The 11,777-nt window shown below is 59.3% G+C and overlaps 2 protein-coding genes across 2 annotated transcripts; one reads left to right on the forward strand and one right to left on the reverse strand.

The window, feature by feature from the left end:
• The first annotated feature begins 1,057 nt into the window (after positions 1-1,057).
• On the forward strand, positions 1,058-3,788 carry C1QL4 (complement component 1, q subcomponent-like 4). The gene is made up of 2 exons (XM_004692778.1): positions 1,058-1,594; positions 3,609-3,788. Exons 1-2 carry the CDS (start codon positions 1,058-1,060, stop codon positions 3,786-3,788), a joined length of 717 nt encoding a protein of 238 aa, XP_004692835.1.
• A 1,222-nt stretch (positions 3,789-5,010) lies between these two features.
• On the reverse strand, positions 5,011-10,972 carry TROAP (trophinin associated protein). Its single transcript, XM_012732361.1, has 15 exons — positions 10,930-10,972; positions 10,567-10,715; positions 10,285-10,471; positions 9,635-9,792; positions 9,413-9,550; positions 9,185-9,216; positions 8,654-8,706; positions 8,144-8,262; positions 7,173-7,289; positions 6,975-7,067; positions 6,793-6,843; positions 6,470-6,604; positions 5,755-6,340; positions 5,321-5,514; positions 5,011-5,166 (listed from the first exon to the last, which is right to left on the reverse strand). The coding sequence occupies exons 2-15, from the start codon at positions 10,708-10,710 to the stop codon at positions 5,119-5,121; spliced, it is 2,055 nt and encodes a 684-aa protein (XP_012587815.1). The 5' UTR covers positions 10,711-10,715; positions 10,930-10,972; the 3' UTR covers positions 5,011-5,118.
• Positions 10,973-11,777: the final 805 nt, after the last annotated feature.

Here is an 11,777-nt window from a genome sequence, read left to right on the forward strand (position 1 = left end):
CCCTTCTCTTCCTTTTTCTTCGTTTTCCCTTCTCCCTGTTGTTTTTTTTTTTTTTTTTTTTTGAGCGGGGCCTCCTTTTAGCTCTGGATTCCACCTCTGTCTCCTCTATGGTATCTCGACCCCCTTCTACTCCACCGCTCTTGGTGGTTTCCTCTGAGCTCTGTGAACACCAAACTCCTGGTAGAGGGAGAAAGTAAGGGTAGGGTGAGGGCAGACACCGCCAATCCCTCCAGAGGCCCGCAGAAACCTAGATCCTGGGGGGACGGGGTGGGGGCCGCTGCCCCGCCCCCGCGTTTCCCGCTCTGGGCGCCAGGGGTCGCTCCGCCCACCGGCCTCTTAAGCGGCTCCAGCGGCGCGGCGGCTCGCATCCCTGCGCTGCCGCCCGGGAAGAGAAGAGGGGAAGGTTAGGGACGCAGAAAGGGAGAGTGCCGGCGGGGAAGGGACGCGGGGCCAGGGCTGTCGCTGGGGTTGGGGCCGCGGCTGGGGCTCCTGTGCTTCCCAAGCCCAGAGCGCAAACCTACCAGAGGGTCGCTCCCGGTGGACGCCACCCTCCACGCAGAGCCCGGGACGTCCAGCGAGCAGAGAGTAGCCCCCACTCAGACCCGGGAGCGATCCGTCTGGGTCGCCGGGGACCTGGGCGCGCCATCCTTGGGAAAGCAGTCGTGCGGAGAGCAGGCATCCTGCAGCTGGTGGAAGCCAACCGTCCGAGAAGTCACCGGTGTCGGGCACCCGGGATCGTCACACCTTATAGGAGGAGGCGCTGAACCGTCGGGAACGGCCTCTGGCCCACCCCACGGGGGAATTTCCACCTTAACTGAAGGTTTGGGGACCGGCACAGCTGAGACGGGAGTCCTCGGGGGCGGGGGTGCTGAGTGTAGCCGTCGGGGGTGGGGGTGAGGTCGTCCGGGGCCAGGCCTTCACGCCTCCCCTCCGGGGTCCGCGGAGAGTCCGGGCCTCCGCCGCCATTGCGCCCAAGAGTGAGGAAGATCTGCTGGCCCTGGCCGCGTCGCGGCTGAGCCGCCGCAAGCGGGTGGCGGGCGCGGCCGTCGGGGTGGCCATGGTGCTGCTGCTGCTGGTGGCTATTCCGCTGCTGGTGCACAGCTCTCGCGGGCCAGCGCACTATGAGATGCTGGGTCGCTGCCGCATGGTGTGCGATCCTCACGGGCCGCGAGGCCCGGGACCCGAAGGCGCGCCCGCCTCTGTGGCCCCCTTCCCGTCGGGCGCCAAAGGAGAGGTGGGCCGGCGCGGCAAAGCAGGTCTGCGAGGACCCCCAGGACCGCCAGGGCCCCGGGGACCTCCGGGCGAGCCAGGCAGGCCCGGTCCCCCGGGTCCTCCAGGCCCAGGCCCCAGCGGGCTGGCCCCCCCAGCGGGGTACGTGCCTCGAATTGCCTTCTACGCGGGCCTGAGGCGGCCACATGAAGGTTATGAGGTGCTGCGCTTCGACGACGTGGTGACCAACGTGGGCAACGCCTATGAAGCAGCCAGCGGCAAGTTCACCTGCCCGATGCCAGGAGTCTACTTCTTCGCTTATCATGTGCTCATGCGCGGTGGCGACGGTACCAGCATGTGGGCCGACCTGATGAAAAACGGACAGGTGAGGCCCCCCTCCACCCTCCTGCCATCCCCAGGTCCAACCTGGTGGCCTTCTGAATCTCCCTTTTCTTACAACCCGAACCCCTTCCCTAAACAGTGCCACTGAATCCAGGAACCCCGGCTGCCAAGAACTTAGAAATGGCTTCATGTAGCCAAAGAGGGATAAGCAGCTGGAGAAGGGAAGGACCTGCCGGGGTCTCTGTGTCAGAATGAGAACTAGGCTGCTAACTCACGCACACTCTTAACTAGAACCAAACTTTTTGGTACCTCACCCTGCCAATCAGCCTTTTTCCTGGCCCCACACTGGGGTGTTCTCTCTTCTGGGTCAATCTTCCTTGATCTTTGGGTTTCTGGTTTTAAAGTGTGGCAACGGTCAGTGACCTAGCACCTGGATGCTTCAGATTAGAATAAAATCCCCATCTCAAGTTTTGGGCAGTGTTTATGGGAGATTCAGCTCGGACCTTCAAAGAAAAGGTTGAAAAGGAAGAAAACACTGGTGCATTTGCCAGGCAGCTTTTTTCTAGCTAGTCCCAGTATCTTGCTCGCATCTGGACCAAGTAGGCAGGGATGGGAAATGGGGTGACAGGTGAGGGCCCAGTCAGGTGGCGTGAAGGGATGGGTTTTGGGGAGGAAAATTTGGGCAAGGGACAGAGCAGAAACCTGGTCCTTGGCCTGGTCCCACATGCTCCCTGGTGACCTCCCCTCTAGGTCCTCTCTTTGCTGCTGTGGTCAGAGTGGACAGCACTGCCAGTCTGGCTTGGGTGAATAGTGGGCCCAGCAACACATCATAGAGGAAGTGAAAGACCCACAGGTAGATGTGACCTGGGCCGCACAGACCACAGGCACCAGGGTTGGGGCTGAGCCGGGAGCTCAGGGTGCCATGGAGGGGCACTGACCATGGCCTGGTCACCTGGCCTGCCCATGCAGGACGTTCTAGTCAGGGTCCTGCTATGTTGCAGCACTGCCCACTCCAGACTGCAGCTGCTGCACTGGGGTCTCCTCCCAGCAGGATCACCCCAGGAATCCAGGGAAAGGAAGTGAGTGTGTGTTGGTATGGGAGTGAGACAGCCTGTGTGTGTAAGGGGCCAGAGTATTTGATTCCAGTGTGTCTGGGGGTGTGGAGTGCAAAGGTGTGAAAAAGAGTTGTACGTCTGCATTTGCCACAGTGTGTGGTCTCTGCGGGTCTAGGTGAGGGGTGGAAGTGGAGGTGGAGGGGTGTGTGTGTCTAGAGTGTTGTTTCCGAGGGGCGGGGCCCCATGGCTCCCACTCTGTATTCAGTGGTGCGGGCGCTGCGGCCCTGGGGACGGTAAATAGTGATTAGAATAATGATGAATAATTAATGAGTTAATAACCAGCCCCCGCGGGACAGGAAGAGGGGGGCTGGGCAGGGGGCTGGCTGCCGGAGGCCACAGCGGCAGCAAGTCCAGAGGGAGGAGGGGCTCCCTGTGGAGCGGAGGCGACCCCCAAGTCCGTGCACCCCTCCCCAAACTCTCTAGGAGGCGGGAAAACGGGCAAGGCAGGCGAGGATACATCTTTGCACCATCTCAGGGTCTTCGCCCTTGCTTGCTGGCAAGCACACCTGTGTCCCTCAGTGGGGAAAGGGAACACAAGTTTAGGAGGTCAAAGCGCGTTTAGAATCTTAATGATCCTAACAAGCTAATTTTATTTTTTAAACGGTGATATAACAAACGATCCACAGCATTTCCCACCTGCAAGACACTGGCCTACTATGCTCCATATACAATAACTCATTTAATCCTAACGACACTGAGATCAGGATCTATTATTACCTTTCCCTTTATAGTTTAAATTGAGGACCAGAGAAGCAGTGAAACTTGCCCAAGTCACACAGCTCCTGAGTGGCAGTGCCTGAGCCCAGCAATCTTCTGTCCTGGTCTTCCCTCCCTGTCCCCCCTGCAGCCTGTCACCCCACCCGCCTTTGCCTTCGCCTTCAGCGCCCAGTGCTCCCACCAGTTCCGCACAAGACTCAGGAGCCTGTTCTCTGCCCCCTCCAGGTCCGGGCCAGCGCTATTGCTCAGGACGCGGACCAGAACTACGACTACGCCAGCAACAGCGTCATCCTGCACCTGGACGTGGGCGACGAGGTGTTCATCAAGTTGGACGGCGGGAAGGTGCACGGAGGTAACACTAACAAGTACAGCACCTTCTCTGGCTTCATCATCTACCCGGACTGAGCCCACAGAGCGGAGCCCAGCCCCGGCTTGCCCAGTCTGTCGCTCCCCACCTTATCGAACCTTCAGCTCCCCGCCGAGGCCCCACCCCATCCTTGGAGAGCGACTGTGGGCTCCCACTGCCCTCCTCCTCCCCCTCCTCGAGGTCTCCTTTTGGCCAGCTGTTGTGCTTCTGGGCTGCAGTGGCTGCCACGGAGAAGGCTGGGCCAGAGCAAGAGCTAAGTGACTTGAGAAGGGACAAGGCCCACGACATGCCAGGAGGGGGGACCTGGAAGGGGTGAGGGCCACGGTCTTCTCTCCTGCGGGGGAGTTGGGGATCGTGTTCTTTAATTGGAGCTACAGGCACCAACAGCAGGAGTCCTGGCATCTCCGAGGCCTGAGAGCAAAAAGGGAGGAGCCCATCTGAGCCAGAGCTGAGGAAGGAAGGGGCAGGGCTGGTCCTCTCTTATGACAACTTTCTCTGGCCCCCAGGCCCCCCCTCCATTATCAGGCTCCTGGCTCTGGCTGAGGCAACTTTCTTATGAACTGGAGGAACCAGTGAATTCTGTCCTGGCCTTTACAGCTCCCTCTGTACAGTCCTTACTGTTTCATCCCCACCCCAGCGAGGCCCTGGGGCTATAGCTGCCCTGCCTCTCCCAATAAAGGAAACTGGAGAATGTGTGTGCCTCTTAACAGGCGGGGGCAAGCGCCTGACCCCCTTCCTCACCCCTCTCAAGGACTCCCACCCCGCTGTCACTCCGCCAGAGGCAAAGGTCCTGTTATTTCTGGCAAGGTCTGCCTCTGGAGGGGGAGAGTAGGATCGCCCAGGGCTTTGCCAGCCCTGTGGCGTGAGCGGGCAGTCCACATCAGGGAGGCTCTTTTCTTGTGTGAGGGGGGCCGGGGAGGTACCAGCCACAGTGGCACTGACAGGAGCAATCTGAAGACCTCAGCCTGCTGGTTCTTTCTGCCTGGGGTAGGCACAAGTCTAAGAGGAGCTCTAGGGCGTGAGGGAGCAGCTGATGGCTCCTGGAGCCAAGTCTTCCGGGAGCCGTCCCCAAAAGCCCACATTTGCCTCCTCCTAGAGCTTGTTGAGGGGTGGGGAAGGCCCTGGGGGGTGGTTTCCTCCTGTCAGAAGAGCGCCTGGTGAGTGGCCCGGGATCCGGCGGGCCCAGGACTGTCTCTACACTGGCAGACACTGCCACCGTGTGGGCAGCAGAAGGAAACCAGACATCTGGATACGCAGAAACTTTATTGAGGGACAAAGGGGTGTCGGCTTCTAGTCAGTGGGTTGGACTAACAATAAATAAGGGCTAAAAGGAAGGAACAAAGGCAGGAGTGAGCGAAGGCTGATGCCTCACGCTGGAGAATCTCGAGGGCCAGCAGAACTGACTGGAATAAAACACTGGAGAGAGAGAGCGAGACTGTCAGTGCGGCCATCCCGGAGCTGCAGGCAACCCTACCCCACTGCCCTGTGCAGGCGTCAAGTGGACCCCTGCCCGCTTCCTCCTCCCCCCAGGCGTGGGGGGTGGCACAGCCTGGCTGGACGGAAGGCTCACCAGCGCCTCTTGCCATTCAAGTAGGGTGGCCACAGGGTTGGCACAGACCCGGCTGGGGCCTGAGGGAGGGGCTCGGCTGGTGTAGAAGGCACACTCGTCATCCAGGCAGGTCTCGTGGAAGCAGTGGATGGTGGTCAGACAGGCCTTGAGGCGCTGCCTCAGGGCCAGGGTTCGAGGGGCCAGACTGCTGGAGCCTGAGGGCGAGGCCAGAGTTCAGGGCAGGGTCTGGATTTCTCTATTCCACCCCCTCTTCATGGGTCAAGTCCATTAGGAGCATGGACGAAGGGCAGCTCCCCCCGTCTTACTGCAGGAAAGCCAAGCTGGGGCAGAGTAGAAAGTGGAAGAATCATGGCTCCCAGGTGCAGGCAGGGGCCTCACTCCCAGCCAGAGACGTGAACCTCCTTTGTTCACAACCCTTCCGAACAGCTCCTTACCTGCCTGACGTGTAGGAGGTCTTGGCGACTGGAGTGAGCAGCTAGGGGGACTGGCACAAAATGGGCTTTGGGAGGTCAGGCTGGTGGTTGCTGGAGGCCCCTGTGGGCTGCGTGCTGGATTCGGGGGGCAGGCCTCAGATGCCCCAGGCTCCAGCTCAGAGGAGGGCTTTGGGAGTCCAGTCTGCCCCGGGGGGCAGGCCTGAAGGGGCTCTACTGGAGGACGGGGTTCTGGTTCCTTCGGCTGTTCCTGGGCAGGGGGCTCTGGAACCTCAGGCGCCCTCCTGTGGCAGGACTCTGGGGGCGCCAGCTGTGGTGCAGGACAAGGCTGAGCCACCTGGGGATCTGCTCCGGGGGCAGGCTGTGGTTCCCCACACTCCTCTAAAAGGCAGGGCTTTGGCAGCCCAGCGTGCTGTAACGGTTCAGGAACATGGAAAGGCCCAGATTTATGTTCGGAGGCACTCAGAGTTCTAGAAACCTCCATCAGCAGGGGCTGAAGTTCAACCATATCCAGAGAGGAGCTGCTATCAGGGCGGGCTGCCAGCCCTTCTACCTCCTGTTGCAAAAGCTGCTGCAGAATACTGATGCGCTGTGGGTGGAAGAAGCCCGCTGTGACGTCAAGGCGTGGTTCCGGTCCCAAACTCCCCTCTCGCCCTGCCCCCTTCTGCAGCCCTTTCACTGCGTATCAGGCCTCCACGCTGCTGTCCCACAGACCCACCTGCATCTTCAGCACCTGAAGGTTGGAAGTCCTGCTGGAGTGGGGGCTGCAAAGAGTTGCTACAGGTGGTTTCCCAGGCCCCTCCTGCAACCTGGTGCAACTCTCCTGGTCAAATAACCGTACAGTAATCTGATCCTGCCACATGGAAGGAGAGGGGCCTTATGAGGAAGTCAGGCTGGGGCGGGAAGACCAGTCCGCATCCAAGGTCTCTGAGAGGCCACAGATTGCTGGAGAGCAAGGTCGCTCTTCCAGGGAACTCACCTGCCGCAGAACACTAGGCCAAAGGCCAATAGGGATCTCAGCGTGGGAAGACCACTACTTACCCAGGGCAGGACAGGCTCTTCAGGGCCAGACTGCGGGGAGAGGCCTCTCAACTGGGCCTGGCACGGAAGCGAGATGTCAGCCAGGACCCGCAGAAGGGCCCGGTGGCTCCTGCCTCTGCCATGACTTTCCTCCCCCAGCCACGGCCTCCCTCGCCCCTCGCCCCTCGCCCCTCACCCCTCACCCCTCTCACCTGCTGAACCTTGGGTGCTTGTGGGATGGGTGTGAGCTGGGCTTTGGAGTGACTGGCGAGACGCCTCAACACTGAATATGAGATCTGAAGAGAGACAGGGTGCCTGAGCAGGAAAAAACCTAGGCCTAGCAGGGAACCCAGCCAGACAGTTCTGCCCTTGCTCAGCCCCCCAAATTTGTGGGTACAAACCCGGGTTGAGGGGCTAGGGGAGGGTACACGCTGAGCCTGTCCAAAGAGTGATGGGCGGGTGGTGGAGGGTGGCCCAGCTTGGCCAGGGGAAGGCATCGGGTGGCAGTCTCGGCTGTCCTGTGGAGAGGAACGAGGTGAGTGCTGGGCTCTCGTCGTCTTTTCTCCCATGGTAGCCAGTGTGATCCCTTCAGGACCTAGTCAGAGCATCACTCTCGTTGCTCCCTGCTGCTTGGCTTTCTGAGGAAAAGCCGAGGCCTTACCCTATGTGTGCCTCCTTACCCACTGTCCTCACTCTGCTTACTTGCTGACATCCCTCTCATGCTGAGCCTTAACCAGACGAGCGCAGTCCCTCCTTGGGCTGTGCTGCTACAGTGCTCTTGGCCTAGAACCCCAGCTATTGCCATGGCGGGCTCTCTCTCAGCATCTGTTGGTACTTAGTCATCTTCTCAAGGAGATTCCCCTGACAAACTATTTGAAACTGCAGTACTAACCACTCCCAACTTCCACTCCCTGTAGGGCTTTCTTTTTTAACGCCGAGAGCTTATTACCATCTAACATACTATATATTTTATAATGTGTACTTACCTGTTGTCTCCGCCTTCTAGAATGTCAACTTATTTAATGCGATATATCCAGAACCTTGACGAGTGCTTGGCCTACAGTAGCTAGTCAATAGATACTTGAGGAGTGAGTGAATGACTGCTTCGGCTGACAGTGCCAGATCTGTCTCACTCTCAGTACCGATCTGACGACGATGCAAGCATGCTAGGGCTAAAATCTATACAGCCCTAGCCCCAAGGCACCTGGCAAACAGACCAGTCCCTCCTGGAGAGGGCTTGGGCCCCTCCGAAGCACATCCAGACCCAATTAAAACCCCGGCTGGGCACTGCCAGGCTCTGCCCCCAGCGGTCAGGGTGGCTATGGCTCGGGGAGCCCCCCACGACCCCAGCCGCAGGAGGGTCCCATCTCACCCTGGTGTAGGTCATGTCTTTGTTTTCTCTTAATGGTACCCGCTGGGCCAGACCGAGGGGGCCCCCTCCTTCATCTGAGTGAGTGACAATTTCATGTTCTCTTCCAGGGAAAGAGGAAGCTAGGAGGAGACAGGAAGTTTGCTATAGAATCTGGAACACCCACCAAAGTCTGCCACAAAGTTTTGCAGCCTCTGAAGAGAAAATGCCAGTTTGACAGCCTTCACAGCACTAGCCCAGTAAACACCGGCTACTGTGAATAGTCTGAGCAGGCCAGGGTTGTGGTGGGGGCTCTCAGGACCTGCGGACAGGACAATGAACAGCAGATCTTGCAGGAAGAGGCAGGGAGGGGCAGAGATGAGGACCACCTCCTTTGACTCAGTACACTGGGCCGACCGCTGGCCTGTGAAGGTCTTTTCCCCCAGCCTGCTGAGCTGTCTCTTGTCCTCTCCCCACTGCAGGCAACCCACCCACTCACGCCCAAGTTCTTTGCCCATAATCAGGCGCACTTACCAGGCTTGACTGGGGTCCCCAGGAGCAACTCTGCAGCCTGGCTCACTGAGGTCCTGATGATGATAAAGGTGGCAGCTGAGTCACTAGTAGCAAGTGGGCATTATACTAAGTGCTTTACAAACCTCTGAGTTTCCAGAACAACCTCTAAAAATGACGCAAATATTACCCTCATTTGACAGATTAAAGAAAGTGAAGCTTGGAGGTTAAGGCATGGCTCTCTGGCTATAAGTGGTAAGAATGATGGATCAAACCCAAACCCCCTTCATTGCCCCAGACTGTGCTCTAGCCACTGACCAGACGAGATGGCGCTGTGCCCCCATCCTCCCCCCTGGCCCCCTGGCAGAAATTGGCATGCTGAGGTCTGGCTCTCAAGGCCTGGCCTGAATCCTAGTCCGAGGGCTGCCCCTGGGCAGTCACAGTGTCCCCCTTCGCCTCGGGTTGGTGGAAGTCCTGATGCCACCGGGTGGCCCTAGCTCTGAGACCAATCAGACCTTCAGTCATTCTTTTCTAGATGACGCCCTGCTTTCTCACCGACTGCTGACACCTGTCTCTCTTCTTAGCTCCTGGAAACTGGGGTGAGTGGAGGGGTGTGACGAAGGTCCTGAAGACAGAATCTGACTCTAGGAGATAAAAACTGAGTCAGAGGTGGATCCCAAACCTTTAGGCCTCACCTGTCTCCACAGAACCTTGCCATTTTCTCTTAAGGCCCAGATTTGTGCTTGGAAGGAGCACTGAATTTAGTCCCTCAGGGATACTCACCAGCTCTTCTGACCTCTGAGGGCGCAAGGTCTGGCTGCGGGGGCCTGGTCCCTGCAGCCTGGAAAAGCAGGAAGCCCTGGCAGGGTCCAGTCGGTGGATAGGGGTTCTGGGGGCCAAATATGCAGAGGCCCGGGCACCCTGGGACCCCAAAAGAGGCAGTTGGCACAGGCTCAGAATGCTCTCCTTAGTCCACCCACCTGATCTCATTTCCCGTCTCATTACCTGGCCTCTCCGTAGGGTGCCTCCCTGGCTCCCTCGAATCAGTACTCTCTGGGCCAGACTAGGCTGGCGCCCAAGGTGACAGCTCTTCACCCCCTCACCTGATAGGATAGTGGCCAGGGCTGCTGGGTCAGCCACAAACTCTATGGCCCCTGGAGCCTCTGCAAGGGGAGAGAAGGAAAAATGAGAAGGAACAAGAGAGGGGCAGGGCTGAGACCACACTGTAAGTGAAGTCGCCTCCAAGTGCGAGGAGGAGCCAAAAAGCCTGCTCGATTGCACTCAGGTCACCAAATGTCCAAGTAACTTCACATAAGACCCTGTGGTAGGCGCTGGGGCCCACAGATGAGGAAGCCAAAACACCCATTCTCAAAGCTACCACCAGTCTACAAAGAGGTTACAGACTCACGTCAAAATGCTGGCTTGTTGTGAAAGAGGTACTGAAAAGTATTAGGCTACAAAGTAACTGATAGTTACTGAGGGAACTGGAGAAGTCTGTGGGAAGGATGACGTTTAGGTGAAGGAAGGAGAGTGCTTCTAGAACAAGGACTTTCTAGGAGCAGGGACCAGAGCTCTTACAGCAAGCAGGAAATTAAAACCCCACCGTAACCATCCCGTTCTCCCAGCCAAAGACACAGACTTCTGAGAGCTGGCACCTGTCTGGGGAGGAGGCCCAGGCCCCATGCTCTGTCCCCCAGGACTGGGCCTGAGCTCTTCCAAGGGGTTCCGGTGCTGCGTGCTTCCCACCAAGCTCTCTGATTTCTCTGTTTGATGTGCAGCTTTTGGCGTGGGGTCTGCTGAGCCATGGAGGAAGGGCTGACTGCTGAGCTTCTGCACCATTCTCTGGGGGAGGGGAGGACAAGACGCTGGGGCTCAGCGTGGGGTGCACTGTTGATGCCACCCGTACCTACGGCCTTCACCCACCAGGTCCCTCTTACCCTTGGGTCTTGGTTCTCCTGGTCCCCCGCGCTGGGCTTGCCGGCCGGAAGCGCTGGGCATCTGTGAGGGCGCACGGGAATCTTGCTCGGGGTGGGCGCTACACCCCGATGGGAGGAATCCTTCCTGGCTTGGAGGGAGGTCATGTCGGCTACAAGAGAGACGGGGACCCAAGGTCAGCTAGCTCGTGGGCAACGACCCTAACAGCCCAGGTATTCCCAAAGCTCTCTAAGAGCCGCGGCATCTGCAAGGCCGCTCTCCTGGCTGCACCTCCAGACACCCTGAGCCTACTAAGGCCCAGCACCAGGGGCTGCCTGTCCTGCGAGCCACCACGGCCCTCTCCCCGTCGGAGTCCCACGCCGCACCTTCAGGAAGCCCTCAGGACTGCCCCCACGCCCTCCGTTTTTCCCGGATTCTCCCGGCTCCAGCTGCAGCCACTTCCCCAGTTCGTAAAATACGCCGAGCTCCTGATTGGCCCATCCGCGCTCCGCGGGGAGGCGCGTGACACCTGACTCAGCCGTCCAATCCGCAGGCCTCGGGGGCGGGGCCTGGGGATGGACGGGCCGTCCGACGGCTTTCTGGCCGGGGAGGAAACTGACGGGCTCCCACCCGCCAATCCGGGCCCGAAGCGCGGTGTGGGGGCGGGGAAAAGGAAGGAGGGCGTCGTTCTGGGGCGGGGCGGCGGGGCGGCGGTCCGGGCGCTGGGCGCGGGCTGCTCTCGCGAGGTCTTCCGGGCTGGACCGCGCGGGGCGCTGCGCGTGGGCCGGGTGTGGTCATTTCAGCCGAGGGTCCGGCTGCCGCCCGGCTCCCGTCCACTGCAGCGCGGCCGCTCCAGACTTGTGGGGAGCGTCTTCTGCACGTTGTGCGGAGGACCAAGGACTGACCCCAGACTTGGGGGAGGAGGGCGGCGAGGACTGGGGGAACTTGAATAAAAAGAGTTTTTCGCCCCGCCTCAGACCGTGGTGAGGTGTGGCTGTCAGGTCACACAGAGGGAGTAGCTTCAACAGTGAGGTGGACGCCTTCAGTACCTCGGCCTGGGGTACTGGGAGCCGGGTCTCACCTGTCGTTTTTTTGGCAGGCAGGGGTGTGAAATTGAGGGAACCTAGAGTACCCCAGTTGGGGTGAGAAGGGTTCCCGCTTTTTGGAACAGCACATAGAGATGTGCTGTGGTTTCACAGGTTATAATAACACGACGTCGTGCAATAGTATATCC

This window comes from Condylura cristata, unplaced genomic scaffold (assembly GCF_000260355.1).
Source record: "Condylura cristata isolate star-nosed mole 26May11 unplaced genomic scaffold, ConCri1.0 scaffold00034, whole genome shotgun sequence".
In the NCBI taxonomy this organism is placed as follows: domain Eukaryota; kingdom Metazoa; phylum Chordata; class Mammalia; order Eulipotyphla; family Talpidae; genus Condylura; species Condylura cristata.